General features: G+C 40.5%; 1 protein-coding gene across 1 annotated transcript in view; it reads left to right on the forward strand.

The window, feature by feature from the left end:
* The window catches only part of LOC124167691 (protein phosphatase 1L), a 47,709-nt gene extending 20,680 nt beyond the window's left edge, over window positions 1-27,029 (forward strand). Inside the window, exons 4-6 of the mRNA XM_046545678.1 lie at window positions 20,854-21,177; window positions 24,983-25,113; window positions 26,333-27,029. Of these exons, the coding sequence (XP_046401634.1) occupies window positions 20,854-21,177; window positions 24,983-25,113; window positions 26,333-26,704 (827 nt within the window). The 3' untranslated portion in view covers window positions 26,705-27,029. The remainder of the gene's footprint in view (window positions 1-20,853; window positions 21,178-24,982; window positions 25,114-26,332) is intronic.
* The last annotated feature ends 771 nt before the right edge of the window (window positions 27,030-27,800 follow it).

Here is a 27,800-nt window from a genome sequence, read left to right on the forward strand (position 1 = left end):
ACACGCAAAAAACTTTTATTACATCCTAGAAATGTACAAAATATGAAAATATTACATAATTAATGTAAAATCATTTTTCTTTATGAAGTATAATTACATTAATTGAATTTCTCAATTAGAATAATACATTTTTAATGAAATTTATTTTTGCTGATAGATACAAAAACACCTATCATGAAGCGGAACCTTGCACTTGAGGCATGCTTTTACGGTCTTACTCTTGCACTCAGCACACCGTCTCCTAGCCTGACCGGTCGTAATTAGATGGCCACCATGTCCTGCTCTTGCTGGGTTTTGAATTCGGGAGGAGAAATTCTGGGGACCGGGCGTTTTGGTTGCCACGCCGTATTTCTGTAAAAGAGCTTGTACTACTGCTCGGCGGAATGCAAGGGAGTCCAGTGTAAGCCCTTTCTCCCGGCTTAAAATCCAAGCATTGCTCATGGAAACATCTAATAGCCACATTACTATTGGCATATACCATTTTTTCCCCCTGATTCTTATTCTGTAATTGGAAATGTTGTTGTCCAATAAATCAACACCCCCATGTTCTTGTTGTAATTCGGAATAACAAAGGGCTGATTGATTTTTATTTTGCTCTTAATCGAAACTGAGTAACACTGAGCCTGTTGAAGAGGGAAAACCCCCATGTCGTTTGACAGCATGTACACAACATTATTATCTTTCCATGCAACAGCGGCCAAGTTATCCTTTTTGTCAACTACGGAGTCAAAGGAACCTCTTGATCTTTTCTTCTTTTTTTCGGGCAATGGACATTTATCCATTCTGTTTACCCTAACTGTCCCTGTCGCCTTCATACCTTTTCGTCGCATTCCTGACATGAGCTTTGCACTAGTAAAGAAATTATCGAAATAAAAAGAAAACGATGTTCCGGGGAAGTTTTTTTCTAATACGTCTGCAAACTGGTATACCACTGATTCACCCAGACCTAAAGCGCGAGGCCTCTCAGAAGTCCCGTTGCATCGGCGACCCTGATACAAATCTGCGTGTAGACAGTACCCTTGACGCTGCGCAAGCACCCAAGCCTTGAATCCGAAACGGATTGGCTTACCGCGGATGAATTGCTTGCCCCCATGTCGGCCAAAATAAGGAATCATCGATTCGTTGACGGAAACATTTGTTTCATCAGGTGCATTACAAATAAATATTTCGTTTAGTTTGTCTAGCAGCGGTCTAACTTTAGCCATTTTGTAGCCTACCTGTAGGTTTTCATTATCACAAACGTGTAACAAAGTCAAGATCTTTTCAAATCGATCCCTGCGCATGGAGTTTGAGACCATTACATTGTGTACATCGTCTGTAGTTTCCCAAAACATTCGGCGATGCGGGAGTGGGACATAACCACTAAGGTACAGGGTACGATGAACACATACATTTCATCTCGAGAGAGTTGTAGTGATTCATTTTTCTTATGAGCAGCGTAATTGACGGTATATTCAACAATTGCGTCTATAACCTCTTTGCTAAGAAATATTTGGAGGAAATCGAGAGGATGGTCACTCTTTGAGATAGTGGCAGCATTTTTGTGACAATTATGAGCGTTTTTGAAAAGTATGAGAGGACAGGTCACCAGATTCCCATTTCTTCACTGTTGGATTTGATCTTGTACTGCATCCCGTCGTCGGATTAGGCTCACCGCATTCGCTGGTATCCCCATCATTTTCATCACAGCTACCGCCATTATCCAGATCTAGAGTAACCAGCTCCGCTTGTGCTTGCAGTTGGCCCCGATTGAAACTGTCAGGGTTATTGCATTCTTCATCCCCTGAGTCCTCATCAGTAACCTCACCATCGTCGTCTGGAGCAGTGATATAAATATCTGCACCAGAAAGAGGTATTTGGTCGTCATCCTGTTCCAATACCTCAATTATCTCGGCAACTGTCATATGGACTGACCTGTGGTTATTAAATATATTTTCAGGCACAAAATCAGAATTGATCTAAACTATTACACGCAAATGAGGCATTCGTTAGATTGAAATGCAAAAAAAATCAGACTGTGTGAGTGAATATGAAATATATAAATTGAGTCTAATTGTAAGAAATAAATATATACTGAAAAAATATCAAAGAAAGCGTTTCAACATGTATTCATGTGAGTTATCTATCGGATTTGTGGTAGCCAGCTCCAAAAACGGGAAAAATTGCGAATTGCGTGATTGTGCCGAAAGGGTCGTTACCGACCCACTATTAGCATCAAAAGCAGTCACTCCACCGTGAACCAAAATATTACGATTAAATTTCATACTTGTACACCCTCATATATTAGTAACTCTTAAATGTGCTAAAATTGCAAATATGATTATTTCATATTACGCTACTTACGATTTAGCGCGACGAGAACACCGCTCTTTTTCCATCCTGAATGTGAGCGTCCACACCAGAGACTCTAGTTGAAATGATGGGCATTGAAAGGTACGAATCCCTCGAAATATCTTTCTGCAACATTGTCCATGCAGCCAAATTTTTCCAATGTGATACTTTGTCTCAGAGTGAATTTTTTTCTGAATGGGTCGAAAACGACCCGTTCGGCATAAATGGATTAATATGACCCATGTAGCAGTCTCTGAGTAGATTCTTGACACTGGCCCTAAGTTTTGAAAAATTGTTGTAGTGAGTTAATAAACCAGTCTCCTTATAACGCTTATGCGCAATCTTCTTTTCAGTTATAAGATTCCAAACCTCCTTAGAATACCAAACAGGAAATTTCCTTTTTCTAATATTTACAATGGGTACATACATTTTGATGGAATTTAATAAATACTGGTAAAATTATCCACCAAGCAGTTGAAAGGTAATAGCATAAGTGAAGGCCAGTCAATATTCGAAAGATGAGCAGATGAACCCTCAAAATCACACTTCTTAAAATGAAGCACTTGATGAGTAAATTCCACCTGTTCATTGGATGAATGTAGTTAGTAAAGACGGGTGATGTAAATCCGGTTCAACCAAATGGTCCTCACATTTATCCACAGTGATTTTATCAAATGAGCTAAAACATAAGTCAAGCAGTCTATTATTCTTGTTCCACACGTGGTTAATTTGTCTTAAATTTAAAGATTAGAAAGTATCATAGACTAGCTCAGATGCACTTGAGTTATGTACCTTAGAAGATTCAGCACCGTTTACCATGGATATGTAGTCCGGCAAATTAAAATCACCAATAAATAAAAAATGACAATTAGGATACATGTACACTACATTCTCCACTGTTTCACAATATTGTCTATATGTATCCAACGTAGAGCCAGGGGGAATATAGGCATTGCACAAAATCACTTGACTAAAGCCAAAAGTAACACTCAAAATAACAATCACCAAGTTGTTCACAGGTAAAATTATTTGTTTGACACAAAAGGTATTCTTTACCGCTAGGAGCACACCACCACCTCTTCTTTTACCCGTTGCACTCACAGACCTATCACAGCGAAATATATCGTAATGTTGCTAACCCAGCTCCTTGTCAGATATACTATCCACTAACCACGTCTCAGTTAAAACAAGAATATCAAAACTGTTAAACAAAGGAACATTACAGCGAAAATCATGTAGTTTACTACGTAATCCCCGGCAATTTTTATAATACATCATATACGTGTGCACTTTTGGTTTCAATAGTTTTTTGACAAGACCGAAATGATTTTTGGGTTCCCAGAGACATACCTAATAGTGACATCCTCACCATTGGCCTTACGAGTTTCCAGTTCCAATCTAAGTTTACCCAAAAATTTATATTGCGCCGGAGTCTTATCAGAGCTAATGGACAACTTTGATCCTGCTGTTACCTTGCTCTATGATTTCAAAATTTGTGCAACTTCCCTCACTGAGTTCAAAATCACTTTCACCGGCCTAGGTTTGTCACCATTTGAATTTTTACCCAGCCTCAAAACCTTAGTGTCATTGACACAAACTTCACCAACCTTTGTCAGGAGTTGACCAACACTATTTTTATCCTCCGCGATCCTACTGTCAATGTTGTCGCACTTGGACTCCGGCATATTATGTATGATAATATTGCACTCACGGCATCTTCTAGTTCCTGAGCAATATCATCCAAGACGTCTTCATTCGATGATACATTCATTCCCGAGACAATCTGAGCCTCTAAATTTCAATGTCATGCTTCATCACATCAAACTCAGTTTTAAAAAGAGACAACAAATCACGTCTAACTGTCTCCACCATCTCATCAAGGTTCGTGCTATAATTAAAAAATTGCTCACAGCGATCACATAGAAATTTGAGGCGCCTATCTTTGACCGTCTTAGCCGAGATCTTGTTGGCGTCGGGACGCGAGAGGCCTGAACACAACGTGTACCGGCAAATTACACTTATCACAAGCGATCTCCTTCTCGTTTTTCACTAGCTGGTGACAGTGAACACAATTTTGAGGAGAATTACTTCCCATTTTTATCTGTATCAATGAAATTTCATAAAAATTGGAGACTCACAAGAGCACGTTCTACTTAAAGGGAACCGGAAGTATATGACTGTAAAGTAAACTGTATTTGCCAAGTAAAAGTTTTATGTAACATGTTGTCAAAGAATGAATGATTGACCAAAATGTCACATAACATCAGGCAGCCTCTGGTTCTTTCTACAGATTTTAATTTTAAAAATTCAACATTTTCCCCCCATCATTTTTTGACAGAAATATTGCCTGCAGTGCTGAACAGGCATTCAATAATAACAATAGTGGTCGATGTTGATTTTGAAGGGCCGCGCAAAATATGCCAGGAGCACAGTTTACATCCTGCATAGATTGTTAGTATGGCAGCAGGATCAATAGTGAAACTCCCCCAACTTCTGGCGACATCATCAGTTTATTTGTTGTAACTTGTGAGTCAGTTCAAAATGTATTCTGTATTCTGTGATGTAGCTTAAATTGTTGCTTTAATTGACAACTTATTCTGATGCTTCACTGTCACAGTTTTTATAGTCTCAAGAATTAACTGCTCAACACACCAGGTCAGAGACATCATGGGTAAACTGGGCGGCTGTGAGTTAATGCAAAAGTGTAATGCAGTGTCGTGTTCTGCTGGATAACCACACTTTTTGATGCCGTGCATAGGTTTATCAACTTAGGAACAAGCTCTCAGAATGTGTCTAGCTCATTTGTGAAAGAATTATTGTATGTGTACATAATTCAATCGTAAGACCACCGTCAACTGTAATTTTCTGCCGGCTGCCGTTCTTGGCACAGCACTCTGTGTTGCAGAGAGCCTTCTTGTCTGAAAGCCACCTGAATTTCACGTGAATGGCGGCTAGGGAAAACTCATATTGTCTGAAAGCGGCTTCAATGTAGCATTGATTGTATTTCACGCTAGAGACATCGCATCGCTGGGCTGAATTGAAATGGGCATCGTGTGGTCAACGGTGCGAATCAACTCGTTTGACATAGAGACCTATGGTAAGTTGAAAGAATGGCACCGTGCCGTGGACAGCGGCAGGCAAAAAGTCAGCTCGGCTGTGGAAATGTTATAATATTGGCGAGAATGACAAAGTGACGAATCCTTAAATGCATGATTTCTCAAAGAAAAAAAACGTGGACGCCATGCAATCGGAAAGTAATATATGCATTTTTTAAATCTTTTTTTTTCACTTTTTGCCTTTGAATACGCTGCAGACCATTTTGGCTTTGGGTGCTAAATTCAAATCCATGCCACCGCACCAAGCCGGTTCGAAAGAATTGACTTTATGCGATCGGTTCTCGATACCGGATCCACAGGCCAAGAACCGGCAGTACCGAGAACCGGAATCAACCCATATCTATTTTAAATAAATGACAATGAAACTTGGAACAAACGTGCACTCTTTAGTAAGTAAGAAATTGTGTGTGAAGAATTTTAAATCTGGAATAAAAAAATAGGAAAGGGTAAAATGTGCTGAAAGTTGAAAATTACAATGTGTGTGCGGGGCATTGATTGTTGTTAGTCAGTTTATTAATTTAAAAAAATATAAATGTTGAGTTGATTGTTGTTGGAGTTGTTAAATTCTTAGTTATTTATATGGTTTTACTATTCTATGATTCGAGATAGAAAAAAAATATAGTTCAATTTGTTAAAATGGAACAATAATCCTTTTTTTTACTGTAATCAAAATGTGTCTCCATGTAAACGTTTACATGCCAACCCCAATATTACATTATGAAAACTGTTCAAGTTTCTTCTTAGAACTTCTTCCAACATGTGTAGCCATCTCTGAGAGTAAAGAGTGCACTTATTAAGACCCTGAGTTAGACAGAGATATATTTTTAAGAGGTCATGGGGCCCAGATGCACAGAATAAGCAAAGGTAGTAGTTCCAGAAGCATAAATTAGAAGAAAAAAGTGACGTAAACAAGGGTAAATTGAAGAAAAAATTTGCGGACATGAATGTACATATAAAGAAGTGCGCAGAAAGGAAGAACACATTGTTGCGGAAGAAGAAATTATATAGAAGCATGGAAGAAAAAAAGTTGACAGATATTTAGGATATTAAAATGTCACAGAAGAAAAAAAAAATTAAGAAAAAGGCGAGAGAGATGAAAAACTTGGAAAGGTCAGTTATTTTACCTGGCAATTACCTAACTATGCGCAAAGTTCTTGTTGAGAAAAAAAATTGACCCCGGCTACAAAGATGTTCCCGAGGATGTTCTAAATCAAGAACAGTCCAGATTAAATGGAAAAGTATTAAATTTGCTGATACAAAATGTAAGTACTGCACACTTTGAGGATATTGGTGACTGCATTTGTGCACTTGAAGCCTGGGAAATATTATAAGAGATTTACGCCACCTGTATGCTTAAACCTGACATTGTGGAAGGTAAAGGAAAAATTACTACTGGAAGAAAATGGATGATGAGACACGGGGATGAAGTAAAAGTTTTAGCCATTACTAGACAGAACTATCACCTACAGAGTAAGCAAAATAAAAGCGGCAATAGAGCACAAAAATGCCAATACAAGAGCTGAGAAGAAACCGACGAAGGAATTCAGGTGCTACAACTGTGGTGGGAAAAACCATATAGCAAATTAAGATATGAACTGATAGTGCTTTGCACTTTTCCACATAAAACTTAATTTCAAGAGAGTCCACACTGCAATGCAGCTTTATCTGTCTGGATAATGCTGCAGTGCAGTGAAGCATGTTGACTCTGTTGAAATAAAGTTTACTTCATATCTTAGAATGGATATCCACAGAGTATCTGCCCCTTCAGTTCAATTTGTATGGCGAAGTATTGTTAGAAACCACTTAGACAACCTGACAATCACAGACCAAAAACTGATAGAAAACCGAAGGTGGAAAATGAATTTCGACTTGCCGAGAATGCAGTAGCAAAAGAATTTAAGGCTTTATGCATTATGAGGCAAGTGAACCATGCTTACGATAGAAATGAATGGCTTGTGGATTGTGGGGCTACCTATCATATGACCCCGTATTTGGATATTATAGATGAATTCAGCGCATATTCCGGGAATATAGATGTGGTAGATGAAAGGACAGTATTAATAAAAGGAAAGGGATCTGCATTGTGGAGAATGTCTGACTGCAGTGGAATTGATGTAAGGCTGAGCAGCATATTATACATACCGCACATTGTGTTGAATTTGTTGTCCATGAGTCAACTGGAAGAACACAACCTGAAAGTTTTGTTTGACTATGGAAAAATAAAAATAATTGAAAAAGAAATGGAAAAAATGCTATTCTGTAGAAACAAACGCAGAGGTTTGTATTATGTGACAACTTTGAACAGTTCCTGGAATGCGGTGAATTCGAAGACTCATTTATCAGAAGCAGAAAATCTTTTGGAAGAAGAAGAAGAAGAGACAAAAGAAAAATTGGACGCTGAATGTAGGAATAAAGAAGAAAAAGAGAAGAAAGAATTTTTTGCAAAGAAAGGTAAATTTCGTACAAAAAATATCTTAAAATATTCTTGTGGAAGGTTACTCAGGATTTTCACCGGGTCAGGTTCTCCAACTCCATGTCGGCCGACATTTCGGTGGGCGAGTTGTCCATCGTCTTCAGGGCATGTCGAGTCTAGAAAATCGTCCTCCTTATATGTGGATGATGGCGGTATCAACCAGGGCAGGTGTTGTCTGATTGGTCGAGAGCTTCCCGCCTTTTTCCTCGTTCCTCACGAATGCTCCTCAGCACTGGTTTCCATGAGGTGCTCAGAGTGTAGCCAGTGTTGCGGTTCATGGTGGTGTTGAGACGAATTTCAATGGCCTCCCTTGCCAGTCTTTCCCAAAATTTTCCATGCGACAAAGGACCTTGGTCTTCTCCCAACAGATGGCGTGGTCTGAGGAAATGCTGTGTTCGGCCTCAGCTGATTTTTCAGGCTGTCCGAGTCTGAAATGTCTTTTGTGCTCTTTCAATCTTGTTTCCATGGTCCTCCCTGTCTCTCCCACGTACACCAGGCCGCATGTGCATGGTATCTGGTAGGTACCCGGAGTCTGAAGTCCACAAGGGTCCTTGGCCGTGACGAGTTGGTCTCGAAGTTTAGGCGGCAGGCGAAAATAGGCTTCAATTCCATGCCTCTAGAGAATTCTGGCAATTTTTCCTGAGATGGTGGATATGAACGGAATGCCAGCCCTGACAATCGCGACGCGATGCATTTCTGACAGAATTTAAGTTTTTTAAGCTCTAATTGTTTGACACAAAGATTTATAGTTACAACAAGGCTACTAATATTCGAAAAAGTCCAAACAGGACAATTTCGGAAGAAACAAGCGTAGCATAAGCGCATTCAAACAAGACGAGACGGACTGTAAACTTTAGGCAACGCAAACTGCGTGTATCACATTGCTGCGCCTTCGCCCCTTCGCTTTGAAGGCAACAACGTCACATGCAAGATCGGACATGTTCTCCCCGTGCTCCTTCGCGCATAGCCTCGTAGCTTGAAATACGGAGGGGAGGGACATATTTCGTTGCTTGCCTCGAAGACGGAGGGATCGCGCTCCTTCCCCTGGACCTCTCCTTCTGCGCTCTTCACTTATAAGCATTTCTGATTTCTTCCATCCACAATTTAGTCCAACAATGAATACACTCGTTCGAATTTTTTAAAGCGCAGGTTTTGGCACCAATATAATTTTCAGTTGCAATAATCCTCATATTAGCGTCTGAAGATGATTTTTGGAAAATCAGTTCCTCAGCGTAATGGAAATTACTCGGCAAGACAGATATTGACTATTGACCAGGTATGTCATTCAAAAATACGCGTTTCTCTACGTTTGATAACCGATTACTATATGCAGTATAAATGCCGCGGGATGCCCACTCGTGGCAGTAAATTTAGCGCGCCCTCCGGAGCGAAAAACCCCCACGCGATCTTTTCTATGTTCACCTCTGGGGTACCGACGTGACGGCGCGATGATTACAAGAAAAGCAAACAGGAGCATTTTAAAAATACGTCACTAAGGGAGAAACTCCCCTGCCTGCCGCTTGTTTTTGACCTAGGATTACAGATGACAGACTCACACTGGAAACCAAGGCCACTCAGTTTCCCTTAGACTTGCGACCGGTGAAGGGGAGGGGGGAAGATAAGAAGTTTGTGTAAGAGGCGCACCCTCATTTTTGGCTGCAATTTCTGGGAAAAAAGGTGAGCCTCTTACACGCGCTTATCCGGTAATTGAGAGATTGCGAGAATTGCTCGGCCATCCTGTGAATTATAATGTTTGGTCTAATCTTGCCGTTGTCTCAGCAAAAAAATATTTCCAGTAAGCCACCGAATATTTAGTAAATATTTTCCTCGTGTGCAGCAGACCATTTCTTTTCCTTTTCTTATAAGGGATTTATTTTCCTGATTGTTGCATAATTGAAATGCATTAAAAATGTTCTGGTGAAGCAGTCTACTTAAAATAAAAGTAAAAAGAGTTCCTCTATGTCACACAATGTCACATCAGCCTGCTAGGAATGCACCAAATTTAAAATTTCAGGCATGCTTGAAATTTTTGAATGTTTGTATTTCTGAAAGTTCATAAATGGATGTGCACAGGAAGAGGACTAACTGTATGACCAATTTACAAGCAGTGATAAGTGGTTCTCATATCTGTAAATCGAATGCTCAGTAGAAGAGGACTTACTGTACTGCCAATTTGTTAGCGGTAATAAGTGGCCCTCCATGATTCCACAGGAATGAATTATTTTACATGATTTACGTGCGTACGGAAGTATCTCCTACTGAAGAAAGAACCATAATTGACGCTCTTGGACAACTGAAATGTATTGCAATCATTATAACGTAGTGTGTGTGCGGCATCAAATCATCCGTCTTGATCGGAGATTTGATCTGTGGAACCTCTTGAGTCATTGCATGATACTTTATCCACTACAACACCAGAACGATTGTGCCCTGAGGCCGTCTCAATGCCCAATATGTCGATTTCGTTCACAGATGTCCCGACGAGAGTAAACTCCATTCTAGGTGAGTCGTGGGCGAAGCACTTTTCGGAGAATATGGGGAATAATTCGTAGCTAGATCTTTCGCATGTTGTTGTTGTTATTCCCCTGTTATAAGGGGAATATAGCTTATAAAATTCCCAGTTGTATGAGAGCATTACAAGGGCAAAATTTTGGAAGACAAGTACATACATAGTAGTTCCTGAACTGGTTGCTTTCAGATGCCAATGAGCTTCATGCTACTTTTTTCTGCCAATGGAAAAGTAAAATTTACGTCTTAACCTCAAATTAATTTTATTTTATTCTTTGTTTATCCTATATTATTGTGACATTTTGTTACTATTTGCCAGTGAATTCAATATGTGCTTGACTTAACTTGGGAGTTATGTATCCAACTGTTGTTAGTTTGTCAGGTACATATCAACTTGGTATCAACTGAATCTTTTTTGCACAGGTACATAAATGTTTTTATTTAACTTGACCCATTTGTATCCTATTTTTGTATTTTATCAGGGTTTTTCTATGGATATTTTTTCTCCGACTTGCCTTATGTTTGTAGCACAAACAAGATGGCGTCAGCCAATAAGTTGGGTTCATGTTGCTCGTGCGACGATGTACTTATATCTGGTGAAAAAATGGTCAATTGCGACCTTTGTCCGCGTGTCTTTCACAGTAGATGTACTGCTCTCAATGACATACAGTTGAAAGCGCTAACTGAGAGCAAAGCTATATTTTGCAAGTGTTTTTTCTGCCGTGCACCAAACTTTTCGCTATCCGACATGGCGGCAGACATCGAGATGCTGAAACGCGAAATCGTGAATTTCAAAAGTTTGCTTGTTACTGACAACAAGGGCAATAAGAAGGTTTCCTTTGCAGAATTGGCAAAACTTTAAAAAAATGTTGATTCCAATACTTCTCGGTTAGTTTCGTCTTTGGGAACTACGTCATCTAAATTGGTATGTGTGAACAATGTCTCCCACACGTTGCACTCAGTGAACGTGGATAGCTGTAATGTTGTGGCAAGTTCAACTGAAAGCTGTGGCGGTAGCAGAGCCTCCTATTCTGAGACGGTTCATGTTATTTCTCCCTCCAATTCCAAGGTAAAGTTGCCGGTCGAACCAACTGAGGACGTAGCTACGGTTACAGCAGCGAAGAATTCGGCTATGCAAGTGTTTGTAGATGGAGATGGTTACCATAAAGTCTTGCCCAAAAAATTTCGGCGAAGACGGAATCTTGTGTTTGGCTGCAACTCGAAAAAGAATGCTGTCTCGAACTTCTCCGGAGTTCCTCGTCGTTTTTCACTCTACGTGGGTCGAGTGAATAAAAGAGCAAAACCCGAGGAGATTATTGATCACTTGTCTGAGGTATTTCCAAATAATGACTTCTCTTGCGAAATCATCAGGTCAGGTAATGAATTCTGTTCCTATAAAGTTGATGCCCCGATGAACTTAGGGGATAAACTAATCACTGGTGATTTTTGGCCTGATGATGTGTCTATTGGTATATATTATCCGCCGAAGAGGTCTGTTTCTGGCTATAATAGCCCAAATAATGAATTTTCAGGTTGTGAGCCTGAGAGTGTAAATGTTGATAGTGCTACATATAAAACCGTGAACAACGTTACTCATTGTTCTCAAGTTAAATCTTGACTAGTGCATAATCTTCAGGGCAGTCGTCTTAATGACTTAAGTGATCATGGTTTACAACCTATGAAAGGTGCTACCAACGGAGCTCCTTCGGTTATAACTTTTTTCTATATCAATATACGATCCCTTTCGACAAATGGATTACTACTTGAGCAATTTGCTCATAGCCAAGGTGTTGATATCCTTGTTCTATGTGAGCATTGGCTATCTAGAGATGAAATCAATGCTTATAACGTTAACGGATACAATCTAATCTCCTATTACTGTCGTGATACTTTTAAATGTGGTGGTGTTTCCATTTATGCCAAAATAGGCTGTGATATTAAGAGCATGCATTTAAATAATTGCATCGATAAAACTTTTGAATGTGCCGTTTCTCTGATTAAGCTGAACTCATCAGTGTATGCAATTCTAGTAGTGTATCTTTCTCCTCATGGTGATACCTCCGACTTTTTTCATGCTCTCAGTGATACACTCCAATATGTCTGCAACAGAAATGTCAAAGGTATACTGCTATTTGGTGACCTAAATATTAATTTCATGAATGACTCCTCTGCTAAACATGAGCTCATCACCTTGTTGGCTTCTTTTGGTTTACATGTTATTAATAACCTACCTACCAGAGTTTCTTCTAACTCAAGTACACTTATTGATTATTTCATTTCTGATGTTTCTTTTTCATCTGTCTCTTGCAAAACTATATGTGCAGGGTTTTCTGACCACTTTGGTCTTCTAGTGAGCCTACCTTATGAATCTACAGTCGGATCCGGATTTAACGTCTTCGCATTTAACGTTTTTCCGCATTTAGCGTTTATTTTTTGGGGTCCCGATTCATTCCCTATTAGAACAATGTAAAAATAATCCGTATTTAGTGTTTCCGCATTTTGCGTTTTTCCACATTTTGCGTTTTTCCGCATTTATGGTCGTAAAAATTTTTCCCGCACAAGATTTTTTTGCCCGATTTAACGTTTTTTCATGACGGTTCATGCAAATGATTATCCAAATCTTCGAATTTCTGCTCGTCAACAAGAAGAGTCCCATTGAAGTTTACTAAGAGTCGATAGAATACCGAGGAACGCTTCTTCAACTGCTTTCTTCAGCGAATGCAGCGCTGGGACCTTCAACTCGCTAGCTGGGTGATTTGTCTTCTCGTAATGTTTCGCCCCCCTTCTAGTCCAAACACCAGGCACTTTTTGGATCAGATCCGATCTAATGGAGCAAAGTCATCCCTTAATAACCTCAAATTACCTTATCCTTCAATTTTCGAATTTGACTTCGATGATACGTGGCGACTGATGACACGAGTTTTTCTCCGAGGGCCGCTACAATGGCGGTTTTCTCGTAATGTTTTCAATTGATGGCTCGTAATGTCAATGACGGTTTTCTCGTAATGTTTTCACTTGATGGCTTATGCCCCTTTCAATTATACTCTCTACGGGTAGTCCATTTTTAGCCCAATATTTTTCCAGTCATCTACTTTCTCTTTTCAAAAGAGGAGACACAATATCATTTGCGCAGTTCACCATGTGATTCTTTCTATAGATTTCTGTTTCCATGGAGGAATAGAGAAAGAACCGAGGAAGCGTTTCCCCTGTCATGTTCGTGAAAGAAAGCATTTTCCCTACGGAACAACATTGTTTCACATCGTAATTTAGATGTCCCGGAGCCCATTTACCGACATGCGCGTGGTTGATATCGCTGTCGATTCAAAGATATTTATCTGGGGCTATTTTATGTCAAAGACCCATCTGGCAGTCCCTGGAGACAACACTTACCCTGAGAAATAAACTCAAGGCTTGGAAGCATTGGAAAAACACCCCAGCCCCCTGTCCCGCGCCTTGTTCGTTATGCTACGGCGCCATGCTAGCTTCCTCATTCGCCGAGACTACAAAACCCACATACAGGACATTTCTGTCGGAATTCGTGACAATCCGAAGCGATTCTGGATGCTCATTAATGCCAAAAGAAAGTCACACAGAATCCCTGCCTCTGTGTCCTGCAATGGAAATATTTCTAATAGTGATGAACGCCCGGAGGTGTTCAATGAGTATTTTTGTGCAAACTTTAACTCTGCCACTCCAACACTCCCTCTCCCGAAGCTTCAACCCATATGCCACCAGTCCCTTTCATCCATCTCCACCGATCCTAAAGAAGTTCTGTCCTTCCTAACGGCTCTGCCCTCCTCGAAGGCCACCGGGTCCGACAATATCGGCTCCCTCTTTCTCTCTCGCACCGCTAACACCCTTTGCATCCCTATATCCATCCTCTTCAATAGGTTCTTCTCCGTTGGCGCGTTCCCTGAACAATGGAAGAGTGCAAATGTCACACCAATTTTAAAATCTGGCCCCAAAGGAATCGTGGAAAATTATCGTCCGATTTCCATTCTCCCTGTTCTGTCCATTATTTTTGAGAGAATCATACATAGCCGTCTTCTTCACTTCTCCCTCCCCTACATTTCTCCCCATCAGCATGGTTTCCTTCCCGGCGGGTCGTGTCTCTCTAACCTTGCAGTACTACACCACCATATTACCAAATCTTTCAAGTCTAACTCACAGCTCGATGTTTGCTACGTAGACTTCTCCAAAGCTTTCGACACCGTTAACCACACATTACTAATACATAAACTTAAACACCGTTACAATATACATTCGAAGTTTCTATCTCTGATCAACAGCTTCCTCAGCTCACGTTACCAACGGGTATTGATTGACGGCATCTCATCCTCTTACTTACGAGTTAAATCTGGTGTACCGCAGGGAAGCGTCCTCGGTCCCCTCCTATTCGCACTCTTCATTGACGATATTACGGATGGTATCAGCCCTTATGGCTGCAATGTTCTGTTGTACGCGGACGATTGCAAGATTTTTAAAAGAGTGGATCGCCCCACTGGCTCACATTCCCTTCAATCGGCACTCAATTTTATCACCGATTGGTGCTCGACTTGGCTGATGCGGGTCAACCCCTCCAAATCGGTGATGATGACATTCACGTTGAAAAACAATCCCCTGAAGCACTCCTACTGCCTTTTAAATAAGCCTATCCCCCTTGTAACCTCCCACTGCGACCTAGGTGTGATTTTTGATGATAAATTAAAATTTCATGATCATATTTCGCTGATCGTGAGGAGAGCAATGGCCATTGTTGGTATGATTTATAGACTAACAGACCTTCACGACCCTACCGCATTAAGAACAGTTTTTTTCGGTTGTATTCTCCCCATACTTGAATACTGCTCACCAGTCTGGTCTACCGCCTGCCCCACTACTCTAAGCTTGCTCAACCGTCCTTTAAACTTCTTTCTTGCAGTAGTCCGCCATCGAATCCCCACACTCAGATATTACGCCCGTGACGCTATCCTTTCCTCCCTCAGGATACCTAACATAACAAGCCGCCGTTTCTTATCAGATCCCATGTTTCTACATAAAGTCTTTAGTGGTTCTCTACTATAACGGTTAGCCACCAACCATTTTATTTTATGTTGTATGCTATGTTATCGCGGGCTATCGAATCGGATGATTCGATAGCATGGCTGGTTTTCGCACGCCGCCGTCCCGAGGGACGGCATAAAAAGGTGCGGCAGGTGAGGACCGGGGTCAGAAAAAGGAGAACACTGGATCGAGCTGATTCCCCACATCAACGTGTGGTTCAATGAAATCCCGCACGACAGCACCTTGGTATCCCCGTACGAGGCACAATTCCATAAGAAACCCGATAGAGATTTCCGCGAAATTTTGGAGTCGCTGGGAGGAGCTTCCCGCTCATCAGAAGAAACAAGGGCGCTGGTCAGAGCGAACTTAGAGAAAAGTCTGAACAAAAGGAAAGGTGCGCAGAAACAAATGACTCACCAGTTCGGTGAAGGAGACTGGGTACTGCTTCGAACACCTGGAGTATCGGACGCAAACGCGGGAGTCTTCCACAAATTTTTTTTACTATTTTCAGGACCCTATATTGTCCGCCGCGTTTGTGGAGTCAATGCGGCTCAGCTTATGAACTGTGAGGATGGTGCACCCATAGGGGTATACAATTTTTTCAACCTAAGGCCGTACCATAGGAGGGCGGCAGAGTAAATAATCTCATTTCAATTATGAAAAATAAATCCTTCGCGAGTTTCAGCGACTCGCAAATATTTATTTTTGGGGGGCCATGTAACGGTTAGCCACCAACCATTTTATTTTATGTTGAATGCTTTGTTTTGAACTGTATGGCTGGTTTTCGCACGCCGCCGTCCCGAGGGACGGCATAAGAAGGTGCGGCGGGTGAGGTCAGAAAAAGGAGTGCAACGATGCAGTGCAGTGAGTGAAACCAAGGGAAGTTCGACATTGCGGAGGCATACGGACGCAGTAACGTCAAGGACAGAACGTAAAGTATCTGCACTCCATTCCCCCCCCCCCCCCAGTGAAGACCCCCCCTCCTCGTATACGGTGAACACTGTTCGTGTGTGGGAAAAGGGATTTTTTGTTAAATTTATCTTTGGTTGTTATAACTTGGTCCTTTCATTGTTCAACAATTCTTTTTTGATGCTATGATAAGTTGTTATTTCTGTATTGTAAGGTGGCTAACCGTCATTTCCATCCGAATCATCAGCGTATTTTACTCGTGGGCGAACCCCAACACCCATCTGGGATTTCAAAATTTTCCAATTTTTTTTATTTCTTGCAAATAACCACTTCCTTGGGACGTAGGCATCAGGGGAAGGGAGGACCCATTGAACGGGCTGGTTACACTACGGACAAACGAAATTCTCCCTCTTTTCCGATTTCATATTCCTCCTCGCCCCTTACGAAACAACTCTCTGCTTCACATTCCGCGATTCCGTCTCTCCATCTCTCAACGCTCTCTGTTCTTCCGAATCCCCTCCTTGTTTAACTCCATCGCTTCGAAAATCCCTTCCCTGGACCTATTTTCCTCTGCTACTAGTCACAAAGCCACCTTAAAATACCATCTCAATAAGTCACCATTGTCTAATCAATAGTGCCCCTTCTCACGTTTTACAATTTTGTTTACTGTTACTTTTCATTTACTGTGCTATTGTTTGTTATCTTTTATATATTATTTATTTAGGAACAGCCAATGTAAAGGCCTTTGTGCCGTTTTTGGTGATGAAATAAATAAATAAATAAATAAAAAAGAGAACGACAATCGGAGTGTTGACGAATCATCACGGTCCATGGCTCTAAATAAATCGCTCGTTCCGGGAAAAATCACCGCATAATCACGGTAAAAAAAGATCGCGGAAAAATACGAAAATCCAGCAGGATTGCCCTTGGTGGTTGACTCCGACATCATAACTCGCACGAAGTTGCCAAACTCTAGAGGCACTGACAATTTGTCAGAAGAAATCCAGTTCTGTTGCAGATTAAACCTTTTCACTAAACAGAGTTTAGCTAATCGCTATTCAAGGTCCAACCAAATTTTATTAAAAGCTGCGGTGAAACAAAGTGAGTCGGCGTCAAGGTGATTAGCGCGCCGCGTGAGCAACTTCTCCCGGCTCCATTTGACCTGCATGAGGCCGCGGATATATGACAACGAATCTGGTGTCATCATCGAGTTGAATCACCATCGACTTGTAGGCATACTAGAAATAAGATTCTCCTTTTTTGGATGACCTCGAAATCCAAAATGTGCGCACAGGAGGCTTTTTAAAGGCTCATAAATCCCTCGTTTCGCGGAGGCTACAGAAAACTAGTTTTAAAGTATAACGGGATTTAAGTTTTAAAGGATCCGGGTTCGAATCCCGGTCAAGGCGAATGATTTTTTCTCTGTGGATCTTTCGCACGCTGCAGAAAACGTGAAGTTGACAAAATTCCAATAAACCTCCCTTTTACTAGTTATTCGGTAGTTTAGAATTTGGGATTAGCGATCTTCTGTTGTCCTTTTATTTAACTCATCTTTATTGTTGCAATGACGATTTTTTAGGACATACTTACACCTTTTCTTATTGTATTAGAAATGCTATAGTCACCTACATGTCACTTTTACAGAAAAAATTTTAAAATTTCATCGAGACGACTGAAATATGAGTAAAAATGGAATCACTAATGTCCATAATGATATTCCGTGTGGGAATACTTTTAAGTTGATGTACATTATAATTTTCTTAAAATATTTCATTAAAACAATTGTCATCCTCTCATTACCTACTTTTTTCTACTACCCATTTTTTTAGCTGATTCCTGAAAAGTATTTTCCAACCCTCACTGGGCAGAGAACATTTAACCAATGAATTTTTTGCTGCATGCAGCACCTTTTAGTTAGTTAAAATAATTTATTTTATTCATAAAAAGCCATTCCAATCATTACAGACCCTAAAACCTGAAAAAAATGGCATGTCCTCATTTAATGTTTGTCCGCATTTAGTGTCTTAAATTTTGTCCCCCCTGAAAAACCTTAAATCAGGATTCCACTGTATACTAAGTTTTAAACCCATGCCAGTGTATGTATCCAGGCGTATATTTTCTACTGATAACATCAATGAGTTCACCCATTGCCTCTCTCTTGAAGCTTGGGATGACGTCTACCTTAGTGAAAACGTTGATACTAAATTTAAAGCATTTATGAACACCTTTATAACATATTTTAATGCTTGTTTTCCCCTCAAAAGGGTTAAAACTAGGAATTGCCATGAGAGTTTGAAACTTGACTCACCAAAACTACGAACGATGTCAGAGAACCTTCGTCATCTTCATTACCAAAGCAGATTCTCTGATACATCCCTCCGTAGCCAATACAATAATGCTGTCAAGGATTTCAAGAACTGTGTTGTCTTGGAGAAAAAGGCAGCAATTGACAAATACTTAGGGAACTCAAACAACATTGTCAGGGATACGTGGAAAGTTATTCACCAGCTAACTAAATCTTCTGTTGATACCTCAAACTCCAGCATTAAATTCAGTGGTAACACTGTGGATAATCCACAAAAAATTGCTGATTTCTTCAACTCACAGTTTTGCTATACTCCACCTCCAACAAGCAAGTCCCCTGTCTGTCCTCAACGCAGGACCTCTCCCAATTCTTTCTTCTTAACACCCACCGTTCCCTCTGAAATAGTGAACATTATTAAATCTCTTAGAAACTCTTCTTCAAAAGGTCCAGATGGTATTCCCTTATCTGTCATTAATGCCTCCTCACAAGTGATAGCATTGCCCCTACCTAATATTATAAATCTATCCTTCACCACTGGAGTCTTTCCCTCTGCACTGAAGCAAGCCAAAGTTACACCTATCCCAAAAAAGGGTCCTTCCTCAGAAGCATGTAACTACAGGCCCATCGCTGTTCTGTCAGTATTTTCTAAAGTTTTTGAGAAGTTATTTCATCAGCGACTTAGTTGCTACCTTGACTCCTTCAACCTAATTACTGACTCCCAACATGGATTCCGAGTTAGTAGATCAACTAATACTGCAATGTTCCAGTATCTGAACTTACTACTACAGGCCTTGAACCAAAAACAGCATGTCCTAGGAGTCTCGTATGATCTCAAAAATGCTTTTAATAGTGTTGATCATAACATTTTAGAATGCAAGCTAGAAAGTCTGGGCGTGACTGGTGTCTCTCTACACTGGATTACCTCCTATCTTGAAAATAGAACTCAAGTAGTGTGTTATTCACATCACTCCACAGCTGGAATAGTGCAAACCATCTCAAGCCCACTGGAAGTAAAAGCAGGTGTACCACAAAGATCAATACTTGGCCCACTTCTGTTTCTTATTTTTATTAATGATCTTCCTCAGCAGTTTACCCGGAGTCACACAGTTATGTATGCAGATGATACAACTAATCTGTTGACTGCTAGCAATACTTCAGATCTAACAGAATATACTAAAACTACAACTCAGGAGATGTTGGAATGGTGTCACCTGAACAATATTGCACTAAATGAAGCCAAAACTTGTTACATCTGCTTCCATATTAAGAACCCTCACCAAGCTGAATATTTACCCTTGAATCATCTGCTTACCTTTTCAACAACAATAAAATGCCTTGGCATTCACCTCTCAGATACACTTGACTGGTCATCACATGTTTCTGAACTGAATAAAAAACTTTCTGTGGGTCTTTTTATGATAAGAAAACTTGCACCTGTAGTGTCCAAAAACACACTCAAAGCTCTGTACTATGCCAAAGTACACTCATTTATCCTACGGCATTTTGTTTTGGGGAAATTCCTCTCTGTTGTCAAGAACCTTTTCTCTCCAGAAGAAAGCTGTTAAAGCTATCTATAGAGTCCCCATTCGCACCCCAGGCAGACCACTTTTTGTAAATTCCAGCATCTTAACTCTCCCCTCAATCTATATCCTTACCTGTGCCATGTTTGTTCGAAATAATCCTCATCTTTTCCCTGTTAACGCCAACCTACACAATCACAACACACGCTCCAAAAACAACATACACACCCTCCAATACTCCTACAGAGTCTGTTTAAAAGGTCCATACCACTCCATTGCCACTGTGTACAATAAGATTCCTATCACCATCCGTTCCATTTCCTCATCAATCCAATTCAAAGCCAAACTGAAAAATATGCTAATTGAAAAGAGCTACTACAATCTAAATGAGTTTTTAACTGGTGTTGTGTAATAACCTATGACCTCAATCCCACTGATAGCTGTGTGTTTTTATAGCTCGTCTGTATCATATTTCATTATATGTTAGCATTTTATGCTGTATTAACTTGACGAAACTCATGGATGTATTATCCCAATGAAGTTAATAAATATTATTATTATTATTGTGTCAATTTATCATCATCTAATCTTGTGGCCATGAAATTATGGAATGCCTCCCTGTAGATTTAGTTTATCTTTGAATATCAGGTGATGATGGATCCTTTGCAGACTGTGGAAACTCGAAGACAGATGACTGCTTGCACGAGACTCCAGGCATCACAGACCCTGAGATCCTGAGCAGGCTGCAGGAAATCCCTCGACCTCTGTCTCGGCCCAAGGGACGAGCGGCAGCAGGTCAGCAAGGCCAGCCAGCGTCTGTGCCGTCCTTGCCCCCTGCAGCCAATCCAGCTGACCTAGCATCCTATTTGGATTCAGAGGGCAGCATTAACTATGGCCAGCTGATCACTGATGAAGTCCTTGCAGCTGATAAAAGATTACTTGATGCTGCCAAAAAGAACCTGGATTATGCTGGTGAGTTGACTTGAAGCAATTAAAACTAGCAAAGTCAATGTTACAACAAGTCCTCCAATGGAATATGCTGGTTTATGTCCGAGCCATGAATGTGGAAAAAAATTGCAGATACTCCTGAAGCTAATTGTTGAAAATTTCTAACTCTTTATGGCATTTTCATCAAATTGGTCCCTACCACTTAGGAAATGTTTTGCATTTCCCCCTCCTGTTAAAAAATATGAGGGTTTATTGTGTTACTTCTAACTTTGAAAATCAAATGATGTTAAGTGGTGAGAAGAGGACAAGTACAGGCTCATGTTTCCAGTGTTGTGTGTCCAGCAGCCATTGGGAAGTGTTTAGCCCTGGAAAACTCGGGGAGATTTTGTATTTTTATGGGCAACCTTTTGAGTAGCAATGTCTACTTGCACAAGTAGTTGTTGAAGTGTGTTTTTGGAACGATATTCAAAATTGTATTTCTCTCAGTGTGTATGGCAACACTTGCACCAAATGATTGCCGTTATTTTCTGTAAGGTGTCGCCATCTTGTGTGGGTTTTTTTCCTCTTATAAATCAGTTCATGTTTGGCAGTTAAGCTGTGCAGTCGTTCATTTTTCCAATGAGTCGAGTAGTACCTCAAATCTGCTAATAGGCTATGGGCCGAGGCACAATGGGTTCCACTGCAAAAGGCGAGATTTGCGATATGACAAAGGGGAAAAATGAGGTTTGTGCGAGGGGGGGTTGGTGCATTTTTGAATGATCATAGTGTCCCCAAACGAAGACTCCGCTAGCAGTGTACCAAGTTTGAACTCAAGTAATCACTTTCCTTGGGCGTTGCAAGTGAAGGCAGATTTATTACTCAGGGATGCATGGGAGGCTATTGAAGGTTATACCGATGCATAAGGTGCTGTGTTATCTCAGGGTGAAGTTCGGCATCTTGCAAGATGTAACACAATCTCCTTTTCCGTTATTTACAAAACTGTTGGGGACAAATTTCTTGGAGATATCGCGGAATGTGCATCGGCGAAACAGGCATGGAACATTCTTGCAACATGGAACAACTGTGCAACTGTGATCACCTGGTGACCTGGGGCGATGGTTTTGAAAGAACTTACTCACTGTGTCAAAACCAAAGATGTATCCATCCAAGAATATTTTTCCAAGATGCTAACTTCCCAGAAGAGGGCAGCCAAGGGAGGATTCGAGATGACGGACAAGCAGGTAGCTGGCATAATTCTCGGGAATCTACCGGAGACGTACAAGGGTTATGTGAAATCATGGGAAATAGAGAGCTCTAACCGTACAACGACTCTCCTTAAGTCAAAATTGTTGGCAGCAGAAAAGAAGCTGGGACTCCAAGGGGATGGTGAAAAACATTTAGTCTTTTGAGCCCAGACTTCCAAACAGAAAGGAAAGACTTTTAACGAAGGCAGGAGGGACGGAAGTAATCCAAGGGAAGATTATACGGATAATTCAGCGAAATCAGCCAACAACCAACGACGATTTTGGTGTTATGCCTGTGGAGAAGAAGGCCACATTTCACGTAATTGCCCAAAGATGAAGGTAGCAGAAAAGTCTGTGAGTCAGCGGGAACAGAAAAAGGCTACGGCATCAATCGCTTCGAGAGAATTTGTTTCCCTCTGTGCCAAACGTGATGTACAGAATAGCCAGGGAGTATGGCTTGTTGATAGTGGGGCATCAGACTACATGACTCCCAGGAGAGATTTGTTTCCTTCATTCGCCCTGATGCGTGGAGAAGTAGAGGTAGGTGCTCCATTAAGGATAGAGGGACGAGGGAATGTAATACTGCATGTCTCCAAAGAATGCGGAGGGAAAGATGGAGAGCTGAAGGAAGTCCTCTATGTACTGGCACTCCAAGACAATTTAATATCACTTGGGCAAATAGAAGAAAAGGGATGCAGAATTGAAGCATACCTTACGCTTATTTTTATTCTCTATGTTAACGTCTTCGCTTTCACCTCTCACTGTTTTGTATACAAGACTGTAACTATTTTTGAATCTATCCAACCAACCATCATAGATGCCGTGGAATCTTCGATTCCCATTCTTGTGGTAAAATACTTTTTCTCGAGGGCCTTTGGGTCTGTTTACATGATACATTAACACATACGAGTTAATGTCTGCTTGCAAGAATGATTTTTGTGGACCGGAATGGGACACATACGAATGCATGAAGGGGCAGATCCAGGATTTTTTTCTGGGAGGGGCACAGAGGGTCTGACAGGCAAACGATCTTGTCTTAATTGAGATTAAAAACAAGATATAACTATGACTTTACGAACTTCTCTTTGTTTTTATATCAAATTTGTTATTGTTGAGACGAAAGATGAAAGGCCAGTTCCTTTACGCCACGCTGCGTCCCATCGGCCAACTCCAAAGGAACCAAATTTGAAATTTTGGGCACCCCTTAATTTTTCAAAAATTTGTTTCTCTAAATGTTTGTAAATCAAATTTTTGCAAGAAGAGGATTTACTGTAGGGCCTATTTACGAGTAATAATGAGTGGGTCACCATGATTCCACAGAATTGAAGGTAATTATATGACACTGCGTGGAAACTGAAGTATATCCTGCTGAAGAAAGAACCTTAATTGCTGGTCTTGGGCACAGTGTACGAGGAGAACTTGAAGCTCAATGTTCATGGCTTACCATAGTGTATATCCACCTAAATGCCTTTGCTTAACCGTGGAACTTAGTAATAAAGTGAATTTTATAACCACCGGGACGGAGATTGGTAATTTTGTAAATTGAAAATTTTGTAATAACATTTCTTTACTATAGATTGGATTAGCCTTTTCGTCGGGACCAACAATTCACTTCGTAAAAAGGAGAACGTCGTAATAACGTTTCAAAATAGGTATTAGATTACCTTTGATTAGATTAGATTTTTATTTGCCCAGAAGATACATTGCAAAAGATACACCAATCCAAGTACATAATACGGCGCGTCATGAAAAAATACTATCCGAGTACAATTAAATGAAAAGTATGTGTAAGTAGCTTCTAATGAACAGATGAAAGATAGTCATTTACGGAGTGAAAACACTTTTTTTTTTAGAAGATAATATTTAACTATTTTTTTAACACCATCATTCGTTTTTCATTTTTTATAATGAGCAGCAAATGTTTACACAATTTGGCACACATTGAAGAAGGCCCTTTCAGAGTTTTACTCAAGTTTGATGTTGAAATATGTACAGTGGTTTCCAAAAGTTTATTCACAACTTTCTTCCCAGGAGATTTTGAGATAAGTTAATTATGATTTCCCCAGAAAACAAAATGAATTTTTGCTAAACAAATTTTATAACGACAGTAGTAGAGTTTATTCGTTGAAGTGGATGAGAAAAATATCTTACTGCCAATTTGTGTCATTGAAAAAAATATTCCCTTGTACAGGTTTTGAACCACCACATTCAGATTATTGCTACCTACTGCTATTCTTGTAAAATGCCGTACTCGTAAAACCGGGCTTCCACTTTACCATGCATCACGGTCCAGTCGCTTTTCTTTTTATAGCTTTTGAACTTTCCCCATTTTTTTCAAAATCCATTCTGCTCCAGATCAGCACTGTTTCATGGCTAATTATGTACTGGGTGGAAGTAATCGTTGTTATGTGGAAGATAGTATTTATTTCTGCTGTAGTTTTTAATTTTTATTATTTCTTATTGTGGGTGTAATCAAGCTGTATGTTTAATTCTACAACGTCTGTATGGCCGTATGGGTCCACGACAATGAACGTTTATTTGTATTATTATTATCCCTACTTGCAGGATACAAATGCCATTGGCTTTTCATTTTTCTCTATTGAAAGGGACGACAGCGCTGATAGCCATATTGGAGGGTCGGCGGCTGGTGGTGGCAAATGTGGGGGACTCACGAGGCGTGCTGTGTGATTCACGGGGCAATGCCATCCCACTGTCGTTTGATCACAAGCCTCAGCAGGTGAGTAAGTGATGCTTGATGAAATGTGCTGCTCATTTCAGCCATTGGCCATTTGATTGGATTTGTGTCGCATTTTGTGCTTTATTTTGTGTTTTTTATGGTAGTAAAAACATTGAAAAAGTTGAAGCTGCACAAGGTATTTTAAACATAGAAATATATTTTTAGGGATAGTATCAAAGCTGCTACATCAAATAATTAGTTGTTGAATTTACGTATTCCGTAATAACTGAGAATAAAATTGGATTATTTATTGGATTATTTATAAGTTAAAAGACTAGTCATTGAAGCTTCTCATCTCTGAATTCTTTGAAACTATCAGTAACTTTGAAAGTGAGACTAATAGTTTAACTCGTGCATTGTAACATGATATCCTTTTCGGAAAAAATACCACTTATACTGCCGAAAAGCTCACCTGTGAGGATATCGAGTTTCGCCAGAAATCACCATCATACTTTTCCAACTACATATTTCCTTGCTGAAAATGCTTCAATAACGTTAGAAATATGTGGTGTTTGGTCTCATTCTTTTTTTAATTACCAGCACATGACTAATATTTGAATCTAATTAAAGTATAATACCAGTTGCCGAAATTCATTGTTAGACACCTTTTGGGCTAAAAGGTGATTCATGCAGCAGTTGACCTCCAGAAATTGGGAACTTCGAAGCAGGTAGGCTGAAAAAGTTAAGTGGGGGGTAATCAGAGAGGCGTGAAGCACGTGAAAAAGGTTTCTTTTGTTCTCGTGTGACTTGATATTTTACTATGGAGGCTTCGGTGACGGTGAGTTGATTGGTGATTGTTTTTCGGGTTCATTCCGCGTAGACTCATATTTCGCAGACGACAATTTCGGGCACGTTCCATCTCCCGTCTTCGGATCCCAAAGACAAATATTTTTCATAAATGCCACTCATGGTGTCTTGCTCATCAAAAAATATCATTACTGCAGTGCTGTGTCACACATGGAAGTATTATTACGAGAGAAAAGTCATTTTAAAAACATTTTGATGGACATCTTGGAACTTGGCCACTCAAATTGAAGTGGGACTTGAGTGAGGTCCCGGAGTGTGGCAACCGAGTGAAGTTTGAGACAGTAACTGTCTCTGCTAGTCTGCTCGAGTAACTTTGTGGAATGCGGCCCAATATGCCTGTTCCCTTTGAGAGCTTGTATTGATCCCCCCCTGTCACACATTTGCCAGCACATCAATTTCAATCTCCTTGCAGCTCAAGGAGCAGGCGCGCATTGTGGCGGCTGGGGGCTTTGTGTCGTTTGATGGCGTGTGGCGTGTCTCTGGTGTGCTGGCGACATCAAGGGCGCTGGGCGACTACCCACTCAAGGACCGACGCCTGGTGGTGGCTGAGCCGGATGTGCTCTCGTTTGACATGGCATACTTGCGCCCTCGCTTCGTCCTCCTTGCCTCGGACGGCCTCTGGGATGCTTTCTCGAGTGAGGAGGCCGTTGCATTTCTGGCGCAGCGGTTGGATGAGCCGGGCCATGGCGCAGCGTCCCTTGCTGCGGCTGCCCTACGGAGGGGCTCCCTGGACAATGTCACTGTGCTTGTGGTTGACTTGCGCAAGGTGCAGTGGAAGTTGTAGTGGACTCGCACCTGTGTTGCATCTCTTGTGTTTTTTGGCCGTCAGTGAGAAGGCCGTACCAGCAGTTGTGTGTGATATGAAATTAGTGCTTTCTTTGTTGTTGATATTGCTATTATAATTATTATCATTATTAAATTTTATAGGCTCTTTTGTGATTACAGATTTGAAGAGTGATTGTGGACTAAGTTAACTCTGCATTCATAACTTAAGGCCGTTTTAATTTTGTGCTTGCCTGTCGACTACATATTGGAGCAGGTGACAACAACATTTGTGGCTTCATAAGTTCCTTTGTTGAGTGGATTAAACTAAATTGTTGTGCTCTAAATGCTATTTTTTGCCTCTCAATCCTGGTTGTGAAAAGTTAATGCAAAAATATTTTTTGCATGGCCTGTGGCGATTTTAGTCTCATTAATTCTTCTTGAATTATTCATCAGTAAGTACCTAAATTGAATGACTACAGTGAACCCTTGCATAATGAGGTACAATGCTTCATGAAATCACCAAATATGTATATTTAATGTTTATAGTGATATTGGTACTATCATTTGCAAAAGTCTTGCAACAAATCGAGCGGCGTCACTTTCGCTCCATTGTCGATTTCTGGCCATCATTAAATTTGAATGATCACTATCTGGGTATGAATCTTCATGGTAGCTCGGGAACGACTCACGAACGGGTCATCGTGGCACGTAGGAGACGTAGGAAATCATTACGATGCTCAGTTGAGTAAACGAGCGTCGATCATGCGTCGATGTTGTTGCGTCGTCGCGGATTATTTTTATACTCGTAGTTGACTGGAGTAGAGAATTGAAAATAGTTACCCGTTAAAAGAGTGGGTACCTATGACGCCTGGCTTCCAATGGTAAACCCCATAAGGCCGGCTGGGGGCACGATTTTGCCATTAGGAACATGGAAATCAACTCGCTCGTAACACTTTTTAGGGATTCGACATCATTCAGGAGACTTTATATTAAGTTGTTGAAATATTTGTTCCATATAGGAGAATTAATAAATGAAAAAAAAATTAACTGGCAATTTTCCGGAAAATAAACATGGCTCTTTCGACTCCATCATCTTCACTTGATTGACATTAAAT

Source organism: Ischnura elegans, chromosome 11 (assembly GCF_921293095.1).
Source record: "Ischnura elegans chromosome 11, ioIscEleg1.1, whole genome shotgun sequence".
Taxonomy (NCBI): domain Eukaryota; kingdom Metazoa; phylum Arthropoda; class Insecta; order Odonata; family Coenagrionidae; genus Ischnura; species Ischnura elegans.